At 39.3% G+C, this 21,006-nt stretch overlaps 2 protein-coding genes across 5 annotated transcripts in view; one reads left to right on the top strand and one right to left on the bottom strand.

Annotated features, from left to right (window-relative positions):
* The window catches only part of ap3b1a (adaptor related protein complex 3 subunit beta 1a), a 59,281-nt gene extending 51,431 nt beyond the window's left edge, over window positions 1–7,850 (bottom strand). For 2 of the 4 annotated variants that reach the window (XM_039614261.1, XM_039614262.1), the window contains exon 1: window positions 1,439–2,019. In XM_039614261.1, the coding sequence (XP_039470195.1) occupies window positions 1,439–1,617 (179 nt within the window). In that variant the 5' untranslated portion in view covers window positions 1,618–2,019. Of the gene's footprint in view, window positions 1–1,438; window positions 2,020–7,516 lie in introns of those variants that run through there. The other 2 variants (XM_031734351.2, XM_039614260.1) reach the window with 2 other exon arrangements.
* A 650-nt stretch (window positions 7,851–8,500) lies between these two features.
* Window positions 8,501–20,720, top strand: LOC116315910 (secretory carrier-associated membrane protein 1). The gene is made up of 9 exons (XM_031734353.2): window positions 8,501–8,739; window positions 12,208–12,285; window positions 14,104–14,211; window positions 14,837–14,948; window positions 15,246–15,374; window positions 16,697–16,856; window positions 16,959–17,060; window positions 17,767–17,884; window positions 17,979–20,720. The coding sequence occupies exons 1-9, from the start codon at window positions 8,683–8,685 to the stop codon at window positions 18,126–18,128; spliced, it is 1,014 nt and encodes a 337-aa protein (XP_031590213.1). The 5' UTR covers window positions 8,501–8,682; the 3' UTR covers window positions 18,129–20,720.
* The last annotated feature ends 286 nt before the right edge of the window (window positions 20,721–21,006 follow it).

Below are 21,006 nucleotides of genomic sequence, written 5' to 3'. Positions count from 1 at the left end.
AGGATGGAAAGCAAGCTGGAGACAAAAATAATGAATGCAGATATGTTCTGTTTTATTTTAGGTATATAATAACCTGGTGCTTATCCAAAATGGTCAAAATTAATGACAAGGTCAAATCTGCCAATATTTAGCAGCAGTGACTCAACAACATGGCGCTTCAGCTGCAATCCAGATGCCTGACATTATTTATCACTGACACAGATGCATTGTGTTTATGAGCTTTGGGTCTGCCCATTGTGAGGAAGCTATGTCTTAAAAACATTAAGTGAATTTAAAAAACACAAACATCCAAATTGAATTTACGCAAAAGCCTATTACAATTTGGTGGTCTAAGGTCAAGGGTCAAGATTTTATCTAGAACTCAGGAATTTACATGCTAATTATTTCACACAAATGTCTCATAGGATAAAATGAATAAGCAATTATATTTTATATCCTAAAGCTCAAAAGGTCAAACTTTAGTTTCTTAATCTGTAAACAAAAAAATAGTTTTTGTTGGACAGCAACTAAATCTTTGAAACCTTTACAATATTTTATATAGAGCCTCAAAATGATTGAACTAAATCTGAAGAAAGCTCTACTGCATGTGAATATGTAATATCTGATTTTGTTTGGTATCACTTCAGTATCACTTCAGTCAGTTTACACCACTGAGAAGCAAACATAACTAATGAAATTCCCAACAACCTTGACTTTACTTTATATGTTACTGTAATAGACAAATGGTGACACTGTTAAATGATATAAAAACTGTCAATTTACGCTGTTAACAAGCATTTTGTTAAAAACACTGACATGTCAGATCTGCTACCATGGTATGTGAACTTGTCCAGACATTTAGATCAAACTTTAAACTGTCTTTAACTGCTCCCTTGTACAAAATCCATGAGATGCTGAACTCGCCTGTGTAACACCAAGGCATCACACTCACCAGTGCCTAGCAGTCTTTCCAAAGGTGAGAATGTGCAACTTTGGGAAGGAAGAACTCCCTTTTAACAGAGTTAAAGTTCAGAGGTGACGGGAAAGAAAACAGCATCTACGCTTCTACAACTTTGGTCATAACTATTTAGACCTGATCCTGTGACATTTTTTAGCATTCAGGAGTGAAAACAGCTTTACTTTTAATTCATTATAGGTTTCAATACTTTAATTAAATCCACTTTAAACATTGCCAAGTTAAAAAGACTGCACTCAAGTCAATGACTGTTGTTGTTGACTGTTGTTCATACTTTTTTCATATGATAATCTTAATTCTAAAGGAATAATTTGCAATAGTAATCTGAAAATTCAGTTTCCATCCACAAATAGTCATCATTTTAAAAATTTGTTACCTCTATTAGTTACATCTAAAGACTTCAGTGTTATTTAAAGGAAACGCATATATTTAGCTGTCAGATGTTACAAGAAAACAATAACCTGTGTTGTCTTACTACAGTACCCGGCTTTGTGTGAGTCCTTAGGGCTACTGTTGGTGTGTGTGAGTGACTGTTCTTCCTGACTGAGCTCAGGCTTCAGAGTAAGCTGTAAGTTCTCAGCAGACACCAACACTGTCCTCATGGCTCCTGCTGCCTCCGAGCGCAAAGAAGAGAAACCAGCGTCCATACTGCTGCAGTCCATTCAGTGGTGTCTGTGCGTGTGTGTGTGTTAGCTGTCTAAAGAACAGAGTCCACAAAACCACGGCTGACTGAATTTCCACGGACCAAAGAGAGCTGTGGTAATTACTTTCCTTCAGGGTGTACTCCCAAGTTCTCTTGGCTTTATTTACAGCTGTCTTCTTGTCCAGTTCATAACTGTCAAAGCTAGGAACTGTGGAAAAACAGCACAGGCTCCACTGCTTTGTCACTGTCATCCACCAGTACTCCCTTCCTCTTCTGTTGGGCAAAGGGGAAAAAAAAAAAAAAGTCACAAGATGCCCCGTCAGCTCACTAATGGCAAGTTATCCTTATGCCTGAGGGTAATGACCGCTTACTTGGCTAATTAGCCATTACCATATTAAACTGTTATTCCTCTATTCTGAAAAATGCTGACTTTCATATGGAAAGCTGTCTCACCTGGCTCCTGGTTGTGTATGTGACTCTGCCTCTGTGTGACTATGGTCACTTCCCTCTAGAGGAAAAAGGAGGGCCTTATCTCTGGTGGGTAAACACTGAGCTACTTTTCATCACCACCACTGCACAATAATCTACTTTAAATTGGCACCACTAAGAGCACATGCGTCTGCCAAGTTTTACTGACAATGCCAACAGGACAGGCCTACATCAAAGATAACAGCACCAAACTGAATGTCAGGAAATACTCCTGGAGATGTGAATGGTACAAAAGGGTTTTGAAGAGGGAGAAATGTGGACTTTATTCCAGAGTAGATGACTAACATGAGGGACTGAGTAATGACTCGATTTCGAAATGTTTTGAAAGCAACATTGGCGCAAATTGGGCAAAGTTTTTGCTCTACACAGTATCACATTCATCACACACGATATGACAGAATTATTTTGGCAGGTATATCCAAAGCTCCCTCCTCCAAAACATTTTCTTGAGTAACATGATAGAAAGTAAAAAAGGACAAGGACATAGCTACCATGTTGAAGTCCTGTTCTAAAGTCTCAAGGTGAGCATTTTCACTGTTGCCATCTTCTGTGTTTTGAAACAAGCCATGGATGAATCTGACTGAAATCACGCTCTCATTGGCTGGGGACTTCTGATTGACAGGTTGTTAGCCAGTGAGCATAATGTGGATAATTTCCACAGTCAACTTACTGCTGAATTTAGTAGAAACTACAATGAGTAACTGAGTCCATCAGACAAATGTTTACAAAGTCAACCTTCCTACACTTTTATGGGACCGGACATCTTTTTGCAAACACAGGTATCGCCATACGATGGTCACAAAAAGAATGCACAATTAAAGTGTGTGCTTTTCAAGCTAAATTAATCCTTTACACCATCTATAGTAACCATTTAAAACCTGAAATATACTCTGTTGCAGAACACAGACAGCAGGAGACCTAACGGCCAAGAAGTTATTCCCTTTATAGTTCTTTGTAATCCGCCGCCTGGGCACATGCTTGGTTGGTGCATTGTAATGTAAATTCTCTGCGGACGAAATTCACAACACAGGGACCCAAGTGGACCCGTGAACATGAAAAGTATAAAACAGCAATCACTACTTGGCCGTCGGGTCACCGGCTGTATGTGTCCACAACAGAGTATAATCCAGTCTTCAGTGAGCACTAACAGGAAGTACAGTAGTACATATTTGCACATGAGTAGAACAAATCAGTGTTTGGTAGCGACAGCAATATCCAATTTTCTTTACTTTTTTTTTAAAAATAGCATCCAATTATTTTTTTTCTGTTTACACCAAAAACCTAAACAACTCAAATAGTTTTTTAAAAAAAAGAAAAGAAAAAGAGCTGCATCACATGTGGCTGATTATTAGCTTTTCAAATCTTTTTTCCCCCCATCACTGCTGAGATTGATTAGAATATAATACACCCACGGCAGTCTCCTAATGAATATTTATCACAAACAGGCCACATGTGTATCCATCTCATTTAATGCTGTGTTGTAATATGTGAACGCAAACACATTTTATTATGTAGTCTCTCCTTTTTGCAGAAATCTGATCACAGACCTCATGATGTGTATGTAAAATAACTTGTATAAAATTTGAAGAAAAAAAAAATGCTTTCATGGTGAAAATATTTCTTGGCACTTAATCATCATCAATTTAAACTAACACGGAAATGAGTCTGAAGTACCAGATCTAAAAAAAAAGGTGGTTATTAAATGGGTCCAAATTTTGCAGCATTTCCAGCTTTTTTGAGCCATCATAACTTTGTAAGAACAGGAGCTCTTCCAGTGAAATTTTCAAACCTGTAGAGCACATTTAAGCTGTCGTCAGCAGTTGTAACCAATTCAATTACACACCCCCACCAATGGTCCCAATCACTGGGACAAAATCATGATTTTGTTTTGTTTTTTTTCTACCTTTAGCATCAATATCATGTGACATAACATAGTTTAAGCCAAAGGGGCTGAAAAATGCTGGCAAAATTAAAAAGCACTAAATTTCATTGCACCTCTATGTCCTTTAAGTACCTGTAACTCGGAAAATATTCATAATATGAGGGTACCGTTTTCTACTGTGTGCTGAAGTTACTGGGAAGAATAAACAGCTGACCCTGAGGAGATCAGATGTGAACTTTTTTCACATTTGGTTGTTTTACGTGGAATCGCCCTGAAGTTGAATAAAAGGGGAGAAAATTAAATGTACGATCGGCCATGCCTAGAAGCGTGGCCGATGCAAGGTTGTTAAAATATTTTGATCCACATTATCAACAGGTTGGGAAAAGCAAGACTAGTCTACAATACTGAAACAGCAGTAATAAAAGAAGGATTGTAAAAAAAAAAATGACTTTGCAAGTGGGATTTATCAGCTGATTCAGGGATAAACTGGCAGCAGCAACACAAAAAAAAGAGTAGCAAGCCTAAATTTGCATGACTCCTAACTAATGCCAGTAGTCTGGAAATACCAAATAACCATTTAACATACACAACCAGCCTCAAATACAAAATTCAATCTTCCAGCACTTCCCATGCTTAGGAAAGTGAAAATAGTATAATTCCATTTAAATCCATCATTCCTTTTATTTTTTGTGACTGCTTTCAACACAGAGAAATACAATAAGTCTATACAACCAAACTGATTGGCCACAGTGAGACATCTCTTAGGTCACAGATAATAAATTAGTCATATGTTTCTATGATTTGTTGAACCCTAGCACAGAGCTCTCAAACAGAAACAAGCGCCCTTTAAACACTAGAACATATTAGAGCAAAGTTACATCTCTCATCACGTGCAACACACATTGAGTAATTTCAACTAAACTTCCAAATTGGATCTAATTTTAAAAGAACTGACTCTAAATATATCCTCAGCTATTAAAACATTAATGAACAAATATGCAATGTATTCTCCAAGCATGGACATGGTGAAGTTGACAAGCCTTGCGTGCAGCACTAATATGAGACATAGATCTATGCACTAGCACAAAATGCACTTTGGATTCACAGACTTGGTCATTGTGAATTGTGTCCGACAGACATACAAACAGAAGGATCATTCAAGCCCTTGCATATTCTTCTGGTCCCTCAGCTTGGCCCTGAGGTGGCCAAACACATGACCAAACCTCCCCCAACTGGGTAGATGATCATGTGAGACAGTGTTAAGGTTTATTTCAACTTAATAAGAAACATTTCAGAAAACCAAGATCTACATCAGTCATGAAAAGCAAATAGATACATGAGGACGGTTCCTGCAGGAAAAGCTTAAAATCAAATCAGAAGCTGAACTGTGACCCAACACTTTTATGAATGCATGGAACTTACTAACAGACTGAGGCCTGACATATGCTTTAGTAGGAAATGTACTAAAGCGTACTAGATGCAGTGTAGGGTTAAGAGGGGTTTCCGGTTACATCTCAAGGACGTAGGCTTAATGCGTAAGTCTAAATCAAGTTTGAGTTCCTCAGATTTTAAGTACTGCAGTGAAGTCTAGACCAGAGAATCTGGTACCCTGTGTATGTACCTTCAAACACAGACTGTTACACTAGAACAACTGAGATGCATAGTCACAGAATTTGCAAGAAATTCCCAAAGTCAAAAGATGATTAAACTGGTTATTGGCTGCCCTCTAGTGGTAGAATACAGACATGGAACTTAAAATACATGAGCAACACAACAAACAACTCACTTTCAGTTTTATTACAAGCTTATGAAGGCAACTTATTAGCATTTCTCCATTTGCTGGTCTTACAAAGAAATGTACTGACTGTCAAATTCTGGGTCAGTATGTATTTCCTTTTTTTGGTGGTATATTATGTTTTGCTAGTTATTGCGCTTTTTTCTGCCAAGAAAACAAAGAAATTCTCATGATAAAAAATACATTTTTAAACTTTTCATTTTGTCATCATTCCATATTTGATAATTTACTCTCAGCACAGGAATAAATGCTTGCAAATGGGGCAGTTATGTGGGCTACATCATAGGCTCTACATAGATTTACAGCATTAGTATAAACTATGCATTATGCAGCACAAAACTGATCCAACAGTTAAAGATCAACGATATAAGTAAAAGGCCATCTTATTTGTTGACGAGTCAACAGGCCCAGTATAGACTGATAACTGACATTTGGAAAACAATGGTTTTAAAAAAGCAGTTAATACAGCAGTAAACTGAACTGTAGATCAAACATGGAAAGATTCTCATATGCTACAGTTTTATAAAGGTTGAGACAGAAAGAGGTAAAAAAAAAAAGAAAAAAAAAAAAAAAAGTACAGACAAGAAATGCAGCAAACTTATCTTTCCAAGGCTTCCTTTACTTGCTTAGAGCTGAATAACAGCAGCTTTAATGAGCATTAAAAAAAATGAAGTTTTCTACATTTTCTTTAAGCCTTTTGACCACTGTGTAATAGGGTCAGCACAATCCACCTGCAGCAACAGGACTACACGTGTGTCCCAGCGCTTGCTCATTTATAACGAGCACACACAGCAGAGGTCATCTTAAAGTGCTTTAAACTTTAAAGTGGTAAAAACCTTTGAAAGATTTGGAAGAGAACTCCAACGATCAGGTGTTCCACTATAACCACCCACTTGGCGACAGTGGGGAGGAGGGCGTCCCTTTTAACAGGGAAGTGTGTAGCATCCGCTTAAAAACGTGCAAGCACTTTATGCTGTTTCACAATAAATGACGGTATCTGAAGATTCTGTGATGAAGCCACTGCAGTTGATATTTTATCAAGCTCTCCCTGTGCAGTGATTGCAATGACTAGAGCCTTACTGAACTAACCCAAACAATCACAAAGCCACACGCATTGAGCGGACAGAGATGAATACACAAAAGGGCCACCAAAATTCATAATCACAGTAAAATACAAAGTAATCAGGTGGAGATGGTAAATAAAAATGATCGCAAAAATGACAAAACATGTGACAAAAATTGTACACTACAATATGAAAAACAACCACGAGATGGAAAAAATAACAGCAAAAAACAGGCAAGACAAGTACACCTTGAGCACACAGAGAGATGCAAAGCAACTGGACAAACCAACCAGAAAGTGGAAAGCTCAGTGACCACAAACCCAAAACACGTCCAAGCCACGTCTTCCTATTTTATCGCTCAACTTTGCTTACTGCAGAAGAGACAGGGGGCTGCTTCTATGTCTGCACCCAGGAACCATTTCCCCTCCCTGGGGAAAGTGCCTGTATTAAAATACACTACTACGGATCTGATTAAGTCCTGAAAAGTTATAACTGATAGTGGGTACTACCATCAGCTATAAACCGCTAACCGTCATTTGCCACCATTGCCCTGCCTGTGGATGCTACTGGCCTCTTTTCAAGACTACGACACTGGAAATTAGCCATATGGAGTTCAACAAAAACAACCCAACTGTGCCATAAACCAACCACCGTGACGACAAATGGAACACATGCTGGGCTAGCTTACTTTTTAAAGTCGGCGCTGAAAAGTCCGAAGGCAGCTCCGGTGCTCGAGGAGGTCGGGGTGCTCTCTTGACCCGCTTCCACCGCAGCCTCCGCTCCTCCTTGGTCGTTGTATGAGGCTCCCGTCGACATGCTAAGCTTTAAGACAAACGGCCGACACAGAAAACTTACTCGCCTTTTCTTACGAGCTATGAAATGTTCATAAAGTTGGTGATAATGTTAACTTAAGGTTGACGCTAAAGTTCCTGCAAAAGCGAACTTCTTTAATGTATCACCCAACTTTTTACACGCAGTAGCGGAAGTGTGAGTTGGACAAGTGAGCGTCACATGACAGGGATTCAGAGGCAGAGAGGTCATAGATCTATCGCAACTAGAAGAGACCCTCAAATTGAGTCTTTTCTCCGTTTCAAAGTTATTAAAAATGTAGTTCTCGCGTTTGTCACTTGTAGACTGGACTATACTATTGCAAATTCTTAACAATAAATTATTACAAAACCCATATGCTGCGGAAGCCGATAATTGTAAGTTAAAAAGACGGCCAAAAAAATAGATGTAGCCACAATGTTGAATAGCCAAAGCATCACGATAAAGTCCACAAGGTCAAAACAGCAACATTTTTGCCAAGACCAGGATATTTTCAGGAAAAGTGAGTTTACCTGAAGTTTGTGCTATTGTGTAATAAAATATGACAACTTTACGACAAAAAGCCTAAATGAGTGCGGGTATAAAAAAAATAAATCAAACATTTTCCAAGTAGTAATATTATTTTTAAAAATATTTTTAATTCTTTCGTTTTACTTAGATAAGTCGATGTACGACCTGACATTTAATCGGAGATAAAATGTCACAATTCTATGACAAAATGTAAAAATTAGTGCGAGTAAAGCGTTAAATTCTTTCTAAATAAAACATTATATTAAAAAACTAACTTTTTGGATTTTTTTTTTTCTTTTGACGTTTCCCTACTTCCGCCTTACGTCTCGTTATGTCACGTGTGTTCCGCTGCTGGTGACCAATCCTCCACCTGGACAGTCAACATTTGACTTCACCCCTTGTCTTTTCTATTACAATTTGTTCCAAACAGTTGGTCTTTTTTAACTGTGCGCCGACTTTGGTTATAAATATTAGCCTTAAGACACATTTAGCGGAATAAGTCGTCCTCTTTGGACAATGTCAGATTTCGACAGCAACCCTTTCGCGGACCCGGAATTCAGCAACCCGTTTCAGGTAACCTTAACAGGCTACGTTAGCCACTTTAACTTTAGCTGCTGTATCATTTTACATTAAGACTGGGTGGCTTTGCGTGGCTAGGAAAGACTGGCATGGGGTTGGTTTGAATAAACCTGCTCTGATAATGCGACTTTAAATTAGCTGTTGGCAAAACCCTCCCGTCCTCCGGTTGCTCGGTTTCAGTTGGACTGTCACTTAATGTTGCCGCACTCTGACTGGCAGAAGTGACATAACATTAAAAGATATGAGGCTAGGCTTCCAGGTGTTGGCGCTTATTCAAACTGAAGCAGGTTGGGTCGCTGGGTTCTGTTATAATTATCCCCCGACCCCTTTAAATTCCCACCTGTTTGACACGTTTCCTCACATTTACGCCCTGGTTAAACAACTTATGCTCAGATGTTGCGTATGTTTTCTTTTATGTTTGACATTACGTTAGAGTGATTGACTTAATTTGCCAACCTGGAGACGATAATGTAAAAAACTGATCACCTGATCATGTAATGCTATGTAGGAACGTAAAAACAGAGAATAAAAAGAGAGAGAAACATCCTTTCCCTTGCTTTTATTGTGCTGTCGGCTTTATTTAGGCGTCTGACTGAAGACGTCTTGTGTTTACGCTCACACAGTGTTGTGTCATAATGAGAGCATTCATGTGATCATGTGCTCCTTGGTATTTCAAGGCCTGTCCTCCTCCGCTCATATCAGGTGTACTCAACAAAACAATCAAGTTTTGCTCTTTTCTGAAATTTCTAACATTAATGGACCAAAAACATAAGACTATTTAATAATTTAAAATAATCACGAGGTGCTTCCCTCAGTCTCATTATGACCACATTGATTGTTTTAACATTGATTGTTTGATTGGAGCATACCAAGAATAAGCTAAAGGAGTGTTTGTTTGTTTGTTTATTTAACATCAACCAGCCAAACTGGGTTTATTTCTTGAGCAGTTGATTGAGAATCTAAACATTTAATGCTGTTTTTAGTGTTTTCTATGAAATGCTTAAAAGAGAAAAAAAAAATGGACTGTCATTTGGATCTCCAAAAGTTGATTCTGTTCTCCTGACGTCATTTAGAGTTTCTTGAAACCAGCAGTAACATCTTCAGTGTCCTTGTTATGTCCATCAAATCTTAAAATCTTTTTTTTTTTTTGTCATACACAACAAATAACATGAGCAAATCTTCATATTTGGAAACTAGAAGCCCTCAAATATCATTGCTCATTCAAAGAACATTATAAATTATGCTCGTTAAATGAGGATAATTTACAAAATGCACATTATGGTGTATTCTGTTTGATGTTAAACTAGTGATTGAACCCACGTATTTGTGGTAATCCTGTAAGTTATTTACAGTAAGCTTAATTTAAGCTCAGTCTAAGCGTCAATATTGTGCACATCCACACACACACACAACTGTGTTATGTTGCTGGTAAGAAGCAGGAAGTAAAATAGCAGTAATTGATAGATGACAACACCTTGTTGTGTTACAACAAACATAACAACAAAAAGAGAAGCCAAAGCCACAGTCATCTAAGCTTTTTATACGGGTCATCTCACTTGGTGTAGTTTGCTGTTAACTTCCTCTCAGTAGCCACCAGTACACTGCTGCTGATATTTAGCAGTATAAAACAGAACAGTATACAGCTGAACTAAATAGATCAGCCTTTTGTCATAAATAACAGATCTAATTTTCTGAGTCAGAATCAGACTAATCCAGAATTAGACCTGTAGTTCTTTAACCTCAGACAGTATACTTGTTAATAGCGATATATCGTGACTGCTCGGTTCTACACAGTACAAGGAAAGCATGTGTGTTTTCTTTTTCGTTTTTTTTTTTCTCAGAGAATACCACATTTAAAAAAAGAAAATCTATTTTAGTTGGTTTAATTCATTGCACAGACTTAAAAGAACCCAGCGTTGATGGGAAGATGGTACAGGCTGACCACACAGACGCAAAGAGAGTGAATAATTAATTGGGTTCATTAACATACTAACACGAGTGCTGAAGCCCTGCTGTCCTCCCACTTCTCTGTCATGCATTGGCTCTGGCTGCCTTGCCTCAGGATAATGAGAGCTTTTTCCCTTCTCTGAGCTATGATCAATAGTTCATGAAATCATATGGTGACATGTGGTTCCAGGGTACTCGTTGGCTCCTTTCCTACTAAGCTTCATCACTCGCAGTCATGCGTCAGATTGTTGAGGCTGTTTTGGCCTATTTCTCTGGATGTGGGCTCAGACATTAGGCTCTATGTTAGCGAATAAAAAACTTTGTAAGGCAGCTAAGAGCTCACTTCGTAAGGTTTGTAGCTTAATCAAATGTGAAATGAGTAGAAACCATAGAGAGTTGAAGTCTTAGATATATCGTCGTCAGGTGGTTGAACAGTGCACCTTTTTTGCTTCCTGCACTTAAATCAAAATCATGGTGAACACGTTTGCTGATTCTTCTTGTGGTTTTTTTTTGTGGGGGGGGGGGGTTGGTTTTTTAAAGGTTCTGGGGCAGGAACTCCAGAGCTGGAGATTTCAAAATGAATACTTTGGTGAATCTGCAGTATGTGTTTGTCCAGCCACGCACTAGTGCAGTGTTAAATTTTAAACACGACAGGCCCTGAAATATTTATGCTCCTGGTCTGGTGACAAGGGGTGTGTGTGTGTGTGTGTGTGTGCGCGCGCGCGCTTTTGTGTGCGCTTTTGTGTGTGTGTGTGTGTGTGTGTGCTTTTGTGTGTGTGTGTGTGTGTGTGTGCTTTTGTGTGTGTGTGGCGCAGTAGAAATTTTGTAGAAATTTAAGAGTCAGAGAGACGGAGAGGACTGCACTGCGACGGGATAAGGACAGCACTTCGGACTATACGGATTAGTTGTTAATCTTGAGCAACAATTTGAAATTCGTGCGTGACTGACAGCAGCTGATGGTGAGCTTATTATCAAAAGAAATGTGTGACAGTGTAGCTTAGCTGACACCGACAGTAAAAAGGAGTTTTGCATGAAAATGGAGGTAGAATATAAAGTAGTGGTTTGCTTTATTTTGAAAGTAGTTTTGATATGTCAGTCTGGCAAATTAGGACTGTACTTAAAAGAAGCATGGAGTGCTTTAGCAGTTTAGGAGCACGAAGCATAACCAAAGTATGTCTTTTTATTTCAGTCTTTGGCTGCCAAAGCAGCTCAAGAAACTCGTGGTCTTGGCTATTTATAACGACGTTCCCGTGAAAATTATTGGAATCATCTTGTCTTTGCCAGTATTGAATTATAGGCCTGTTGCATTTTGAATACAGAGAGCTTTGGCCTGGATCTCAGCAGAATAATGGAGGGTTTTACTCTGTAGAGATTTCTTCTGCTATCCCTGGTTGAAACACAAAGACAAGACAGATCAAACAAAGTGTATTGCTTTATAGTATTACTCCATTACATTTATCTCATTTAAAGCATTCGCTTTGAATCCTTTTTTCTTCCTTTTTTTTTTTTTTTTAGGATCCATCAGTGACACAAGTGAGACAGACGTCTCCTCCAGGTTTGGAGGAGTACAATCCCTTTGCAGATGCCAAATCGGTGAGTACTTGGATATTTCATTTAGTAGCAGTGAGGTTAAAGAGCAGGTAGGTCCACCAGAATTACTCAGTAGGTATTTGAGTCTAAAGTTTTACTTATTTTTCCAGCTTTGTTATACATCATGTGAAAATTACATTCCTTCAAAATTATATTATAATATATATAACAGAATAAAAGACTAATAAATCCCACATCTGGTCACCAAGGCAGACAAGTGTGACAACAAAGAGTTGTGATTTATCTGTAAAATGCCAAACTCTTCAGTCAGAGAAGAGCAGCTGATCATTATTCAGTCTCAGTTTATGGTTTAATTTTGGGTTGTTGTTGTTGTTGTTGTTGTTTTTTTTTTTGTTTTTTTTTTAATAAAATATTTCATCATATTAATAGATCCCAAGCTAATAATGGAATATACAATTACAGTTTTGTATAGTTCAGACATGTATTCTGTGTGCTTAGCTATGTTATTGGTCGTGGGTACAGACCAGGCAAACCCGATCTCTCTTTGTTGCCGATGTCACTGCCCTGTTGTTTCAGCTAGACATGGCCTTATCTAACACCTTATCTAAATGCCGTGAAATATCCATCCCAGCATTGGTTCGACTCTGAGCCTCTTCCCAATGACTAATCTCACCCTGTCTCTAGAGATGAGTCCAGAAATCCTTCGTAAGAAGTTTCTTTTTTTTTTTTTCTTTTTCTCTTGTCTGTAGTTGTAATCTTGTTATTTGAGTCGCTGCCCACAGTCTGTATATATGTAGGCAACTGCTAGAACATAAAGTGATCAATGGTTCACATGCTTAGCTCCTAAAGCCACCAAGACATGTGTCCTGAAAGCTTCCTCTCTAAGAATTTCCACCTTATTGAGGTGGAGGGGTTTGACTTGCCCCTGGTAGGGTCTCCAGTAGCAAAGTATTCAAAAGATGGCGATGGGTAAGAAAGTTGGGATCTCTGTTATCCTCCCCAGGAGAGGAATACTAGGAATCCTTCAGACCTTGGGTTAGGGTCCATTGGCAAGACCCTGATTATTAAGCCTTTACCCGTGCAGCCCAACAAGCTCAGCCATTCTTCGATAGCTTCACCGCCTACAGGAGGAGCCACCGTTATTTTGTGCTTTCTAACTGCACATATCTTAGCACATACACACATGCAGTTACATAAGACTAAATCCTAACATTGAGCAGTGGCTCCCACCTTGGAATTCACGATCCCTTTCAGCAGTCACAAGATATGTGACTGTGTCAGTGTGATCATTTTCAGCCATCTAAATGTTATTTGAATGAATCCATTTGAGAAGCAACTTTATCAGTGACAAAGGGCTGTAAGAAGACAGTTTCAAATAAAAAGTTTGGAAGCCAAGAGACTGAAGTATTGTGGTCAGTTTAGCTTTTTGAAGCTTTGAGAAGAAATGGCCTTAAAAAGATCTTGTTATAGGGCTGCAAAAGGTTGGGCACTAGATCTTTGAGCATGGATATTGTATCACTGCTTAGCTTGGCTCAAACATTTTTGTTTCTCTTAAGAGCTTACACAGGCTTCTCTTTCTCTCTACAGTACAACCTCATCAATTTCACAAATTTGTATTGTACTTTTTTTTTTTTTTCATACATGTGCTCTTCACAGTTTGTTGCTTTTATTTTGTTTGTTTTTTACTGTGCATCTTTATCAATGGTCTAATAAAATGTGAGATTTAGTTGTACCATATTTGACATTTTCTTTGGCTTGTGTTTTGAGTATTGCAATACAAACGTCTGATTAACTGTGAGGTCACATCATTATCAGTTATAGGGATCGTGTAGTTTTGCTCTAACCTTATGTACTTTGTAGACACCTGCAAGTACGGCCCCCAAGACTACGGGCCCTGCCGTCAGCACTCAGCCAGCCATCATGAAACCCACAGAGGAGCCCCCAGCCTACTCACAAGCTCAACCACAGGTATATGTGCTGATGGTATACAGCCAAATAACAGCAGTTATTTCAGTAGAACTTTTGGCTATGCTTACAGCTGCTGCTGTAGTTTCTGCCACTTTCTTTTCAGATTATACAAAGGCATTCTTATTTTTACACAAAGAAATGCTGATTGAGTTACCAAAGCTATTGGAACTGAGATGAGAGCGTTACGTGTCACCATGAGTAAGCAGACTGTGCTGCATCTATTGTTTTAGTCCAGCAACACCAGCAGAGACTGAGAGAAAATGTATTAACACCACGGCTGATTTCACACTGAGTTTGTGGACAGAAAAGTGGCTCTGCGGGAGACCGCCTCTATCTGTGACTGGCCTTTGTAGCAGAAGTAGACAGAGTCAGAGGGAAATCATGGTTGGTGGAGGAAATAACTTGAGATTGAGCATCTCGTTTGTGAAGCAGACTCTGGGGAATGTGTTGTTATGATGTCTGTTCTCCTGCTGGTGCGGTCTCTGCAGAGAATTGGATTTATTCCAAAAGTAGAAACAGAACATTTGTAGTGAGCAGGGAGGGGAAAAGTAATTGGCCAAACAGTCTGTGTACTTTTTCCAATGTGTTGACATTTGTTTGTGTGCGTGTTTGTGTGTGTTTGCAGGAGCAGTCGCAGGCAGCTGCTGAGCTGCTAAGGAGACAGGAAGAGCTGGAAAAGAAGGCTGCAGAGCTAGACCGCCGGGAGCGAGAGATGCAGTCAATCAACGTATCAGGGGGTCAGTATGTCATCACAACACAGATCAGTGCTGTCATAGCAAAGCGTTACAGATAATGATGATGCTTGTAAATGCACAGAATGGCTCATTATATATGCCAAGCAATGACTCCACGTTAATTTAAATGTTACTTATCATGCACACAAAAAAACAAGCGGTAATCAGTATTTGCACTCAGTAACTGCTAACTGTCATCTGACAGAAGAGCAGCACGCAAAACCTGAGCAACACTTTCTAAAAGATGTTGAAGTAACTCACAAGCTTGACTTTGATTTTTTTTTTTTCCTGCTATTGTAGGCAGGAAAAACAACTGGCCTCCTCTCCCAGAGAGGTTTCCTGTGGCTCCGTGTTTCTACCACGATATTACTGTTGACATTCCCGTAGAGTTTCAGAAGACAGTCAAAATCATGTACTACCTCTGGATGTGTAAGTAAACGTTTTTCTTTATGTTGACCCCTTCAGAAACTTAAGAAATTTGCTGTCTTGTACCAAGTCTGGAGTTTTTCATCCTCTGGATTTCAGAGCTAGGCTATAAGTAGTGCATCACCTGTGGCCTACTTGTACTTAGGGGGACGGCCACTGCAGCTCAGATTACTCATGCTCTTTAGTTCCTTTTTTTGTGCAAAATGACAAAAGAGGGTGTGTATATCCATTTACAACTAAAGAAAGGAGTCGAAATGACTCATAGATGTATGTAAAATTTCATAGTGAGTAAGATTTATAAAAGAGCTGCCTGTTAATGTACTGCTATACAAATCTGACAAAATGATTGCATCTGCATTTTTATTTCTGCTTGCATACATAGTTTTATACACGTTGCCCACAAACTGTATCTAAAAGATGGATACTGTGACATCACCCATTGATTCTGCACTTACCAATGAAGTGACCATGTTTGCATGAAACATTTGTGCTAAATTATCAGCTAATACTAGCAAGCTTTTTCAGCAAACTGCATTCTAAACTACGTTCATACGTGCAAACACATAGACACATCTGATGAAATAATGAAATTGTTAATGAGCTGATAATATGCTGTTTCAGATGACTTCTTTAAAGTAGTCCTGAGTAGTTTAATCCACCAACTCCCTGAGTCAAAACCTCACGGCTCCTGATGGTGAAAAATACTGTCTGTGGGTGTATGTGGGAGGGGGGGCGGGGAGGGGGGTCAAGACTTAACAAATGCACGTGCCACAGTCTTGCAACTTGAAGAAGCAGCTTGGTTATATGATTTGCTATAAGGCTGGTTTACAGAATTCAGTCGTTTTTACTAATTAGTACAAAGACTTTGGTTTTTGAATCAACAGGCTGTATCTTTTTCAAGCTCAGATGAAGGGTCTCGGTACCACTGGTATGTCAGCTAGCGGGCTATTGTCATATTTCACACTGTGCTGTAAAATCCCTGCAGTCAAACTGACTCAGTGAATGTGTAATACCTTTAACTTTGCAGACACTGTTAGGCCCCAAATGGTAATGAATTATTAACTGTGTGTGTGTGAGGGTGTGTGTGTACGTGTGTTGTTTCCAGTCCTGCACTGTGTTACATGTTTAAATATTAAGTTTCAGTGTTTCCTTCTCTTCCATCCAAGGCTTGATTTGGTAGGACATTGGACACTTCAGCCTATTTTCCATGTTTTGGCATGTACACTTAAACAGCAGGGCTGGCACACTGTCCCACTTAAGCCGAAGTCTCCCTCCACATATTTACTGTATTTTTTTTCTCTCTCTCTCTTCCTCCTGACCTTCAGTGCACACTGGGACTCTGTTTGCAAACCTGATCGCCTGCCTCTCCTGGTTTGCTGTGGATGGAAACCGAGGTGTGGACTTTGGCTTGGCGATCCTCTGGCTTCTGCTTTTCACACCGTGTTCTTTTGTCTGTTGGTACAGACCGATTTATGCTGCATTCAGGTAAACGACATGATCCAAAAATCTGATAACAAGTACAACAATCACGATGACCCTCCTGTGCCCACTGTGCTCTTCATATCCTCCACTTTCATCTTTCTACAGGAGCGACAGCTCATTCAGGTTCTTTATTTTCTTCTTCGTTTACGTCTGTCAGATTGGCATCTATGTCATCCAGTCTATTGGCATCGCTAGCTGGGGAGCCAGGTAAGATAACATGACTTAAAATAAATTTCCATATCACTGTATTTGTATGAAATTTTTAGGTTAGACAGATGTTACAAAGACACATCTGGGGTTACTTAGTGAGGTTGGCTTTGCATTTAGTCTAGATTATGGTCTTCATTTTATACTGAGAAAAAAATCTGTACTCCATATATCGTAGATCTCATGAACTGATTAGTTAATGTGATGATGTTTAAGACCAAGTCTGAAGTATTTATATATTTGTGTTAATTAGATATTGAACTTCTTGTCATTTTCTTTTTAATAAAGTGAACAGGTAATTTTTTTTCCTTGCATTTTCTTGCATTTTTATTTTTTTTATGAGAATACACATTTAGTCTAGTGAGTATTTACAGTGAACAGCCACAGCATTAATGCCACATGGATAATTCTGTCTAGGTCCCCATTGTGTCACTGTAAGTGTCTATGGTGGCACATCCTTTGGTCCTAGGTAGTGTGGAGGACAGGTCTTTGCTTTACCCCCTGTAGTTTTAGTGCTGTGGGTGTGTGATGGAAGGCAGCCGGATGGTGTAAACTACAGCAGTCATGTTCATTTCATGTCACTGTTCAGTGCGACTTTATGGCTCAGTTATTAATTTTAAACAGGTAGTTATCTCAGAGGATTGAGATGGTAGTGAGACTGGTTAGTTGTCACATTGTTGTTGTGTGATGATTTTCTCATCCCTAGCGGGTGGATCTCAGCTTTGACTGGCCTGAATAAAAGCATCCCAGTGGGCCTTATAATGATCCTCGTTGCTGCTCTCTTTACCACGCTGGCTGTCCTGTCTCTCATCATGTTCAAAAAGGTATATGCACAGTCAGCCTATAAGATATCTGAGTGATGTCTGTTACTCTTCAGGCCCTAATTTTGCCCTCATCCCCCTTTCCTTCTCCCCTCAGGTCCACGGGATGTACCGTACCACCGGTGCCAGCTTTGAGAAGGCACAGCAGGAATTTGCCACGGGCGTCATGTCTAACAAAACGGTACAAACGGCCGCCGCTAATGCTGCTTCCAGGGCTGCACAAGGAGCCTTCAAGGAGCAGGTCTGAAGCAGAGAGCTCGCTCATCTGACCCTCAGCTCCCCTCCTCTGTACCCAGCTTCCACTTATAACTGCCTTGTTTGAACAAGTTAACAGCCCCCCTCCCCATTTTTCTGACACTACTGAAGGGGTTTTTGTGGGGGCGCTACAGCTGAACATCCACTCATCTACAATCTGTAGCCTCTCAACCTTCAAACAGGCTCTCTTGTCCCAGTCTGCCTGCTCCTGCAACATCGTGCACTCTAGGAGTCCTTTAACCAGAGTGCTCAACTTTATTGTCTCTGTGTGGATTTCTGGGTTTGTGTGGATGTATGGCCAATTAAATGAAGGTTTGTGTGCCTTTTTTAAATGTTGTTGCTGTCCTCGAGGCCTGCTCGTCTTCTGCAGGCAGATTCTAATGTAGCTGAACTGACTGTCTGAAGTTACCTGGGCATTTCCCACCAAGAACAGACGCTTGCTTTCTGTGTGTTTATCAACCTAATCACCACTTTCTGTTTCTGAATTTATTTATTTATTTATCCGGCAAAAAGAAGTTATCTTTGAGTTAAAGCGGCATTATTTGATCTGTTTCGGTGCTTTCTTCTTTCATAAGTGCATGGCTTAACACTGCTGACCCCCACTGGAGTAACTTTATACTGCTGAAGATGAATGCTGTGCATTCCACTCCGCTGCTTTGCTTTCTACTGTCTTTGCTCGACTTAGAATTGGGTATGTAAAAAGTATGTAGCCTGAAATTCCTTAAAGTGATATCTCATCTGAAATCTTACCTACCCAAGTATCAACACTCACCGGTGGAGACTGTAGAGTAACAGAAGGAAGATATTTCTGTCATTAATGAAATATTACAATTAGAATGAAGCAAGAAATGAAAAAAATTAAACCTTCAATTTTAGGCAAACGGCAACTTCCAGGGCCGAAACACACCGAAGTGCCAAAAACTGCAGCTCCAAAAGCGAGTCAGTCCCCATAGATTCCCAATGTAAAATCTCCAGGTGTAGCCATTAGATTAACGTGTTTGTAGCTTTAAAGAAGCAACGGGTTGAGCCTCGACAACTTTACTTGCTTGCTAACATCAGCCACTCCACCCTTTCATCCAAATATGGTCACTTCTGGCTCCACAAATCCGGCTTTGGCGCTGTGGAAGTGCTAACAATCAAGTTTCAAAACTCAGAGTTCACAAAGCAGTGGGCAACATCACAGTGGCTACGCCATCGTTTATAGTCGGCGTTGTTAGTACAGGGATGTACAGAAGTAGATTGTGCTCACAGATTGATGGCACTGTTTTGCCATCTAAGCAGACAACAGTTGTCATTCAGCAAAAGCTACAATCCACAAGCAGTGTCTGATATTAGAGTATCACTTTAAGGTAATTGTCAAGTATTTATTTGACTGAAATCCTCTGCTTCTATCGATCTGCATATCTCAGCAAGTCGCATTTTAAATCTGGACTTGGGGTTCTTTCTCGGACGTTGGCAGTCGGTACAGATACTTCTAACAGTGCCCTCAGGCCTTCCTGCTCAGTAGTCTAGATGCTTAACTTGCTTTTTTAAATTGCATTAGCTGAGTCAGCTTGGTTTTCACCTGAAGCCTACCATTTTGTGTCCTTTCCTAAAGAGAGCCACTACTCCGTACATACAGCTGCACGATTTATCAGCAAGGAAAGTGTAACTCTTCTCTAGTTTCCCTTCAGTGCTGGAGATTTACCTCAGCTTTACTCAGGATGCTCTCCACTTGCATGAGGAGGTTAAATATTATACAAGATTGTACAAAATTTGACAGGCCTCTGGTTTTAAGTATGTCTTGTAAATCAGTATCAGTATGTTGTAATCACAATAAAAATGACTTAAATTTGACAAAAGGGGCCAGTACCTTGATGTTGTGTTCTGACACTTGCGTATTCTTAATTTTATGGAAGTCCAGCAAAACTACAACCACATCTGTTCTTTTACTCTCTGTTTTGTGATCAGATTTAACGTTACAATTCCACCTGTTAAAATGTCTTTGAATCTGTCTTTCTATGTGTTATTCAAGCTGCAAAGCACTTTCCTTGTTTTTGCAGTGTGTGTGTGGTGTGTAGATGGAGGGAGTTGGGCCTTTAAATTCTAATCTGTGTGCAGGACAGTCTGGCTGTGGGTTCCTTCTTGCCTTTTCTGTATTTCTTTAAGTTTTTTTTTTCTCCCTACACACTGGCTTAATATGGGCCAGTACAGTTAAGAAGCATCAGGCTGAATTACACCTCCAGTTTTTGCTGTTAGTTTTAACATAAACATGAAGCTGCAATGCAATGTGAACTGTGCATTGTACTGTAGACCGACTGTGGCTTCAAGCTGTGCTTTAGAGTCATGATTTGTGGTAGAGAAACAATGAAAATTAAAATGCTGATCCGCATCTCTTAAATTAGATATATATATTAATATATATTGACGTTTTTGAGATGAAATATGAAGGGATGTGTGTATGTTTTATATGGTTTACAAATGGTAGACTATTCGCGCTAAATGTTTGTGCAATTTTAAGAAGGTTTCACCTACAATCGCATGACCAGTAGTTTGAGTTTTGTATATTTATTGTATTAACACTGAATAAAATTCTTCTTCTATATGTGTTTCATGGCTTCTTTGTATGAAATTATGCTCATATTTGCATTGCAGAGAACAACTTTAAAAAGTATCTATTATACTTATCTTCTGTGTCACACACAAGCATATAGATGTAAATTTAAGTATTTCCATGCTGTTAAACGGAGCAATGAATTCTTTTTTTTTTCTACAGCCTTTCCAAACATCCTAAATTTATTTTGGATCTTTATATTGCCTCCTTATATTGTCTCCTCAATCCCAGTCCATTCTTTGGTAATTCTCTCAAGCTGCTCCAGATTTAATGGTCT

This window comes from Oreochromis aureus, linkage group 7 (assembly GCF_013358895.1).
Source record: "Oreochromis aureus strain Israel breed Guangdong linkage group 7, ZZ_aureus, whole genome shotgun sequence".
Taxonomy (NCBI): Eukaryota; Metazoa; Chordata; class Actinopteri; order Cichliformes; family Cichlidae; genus Oreochromis; species Oreochromis aureus.
Note: the sequence above shows the minus strand (reverse complement) of the source record. Positions and strands in the feature narration are given on the sequence as shown.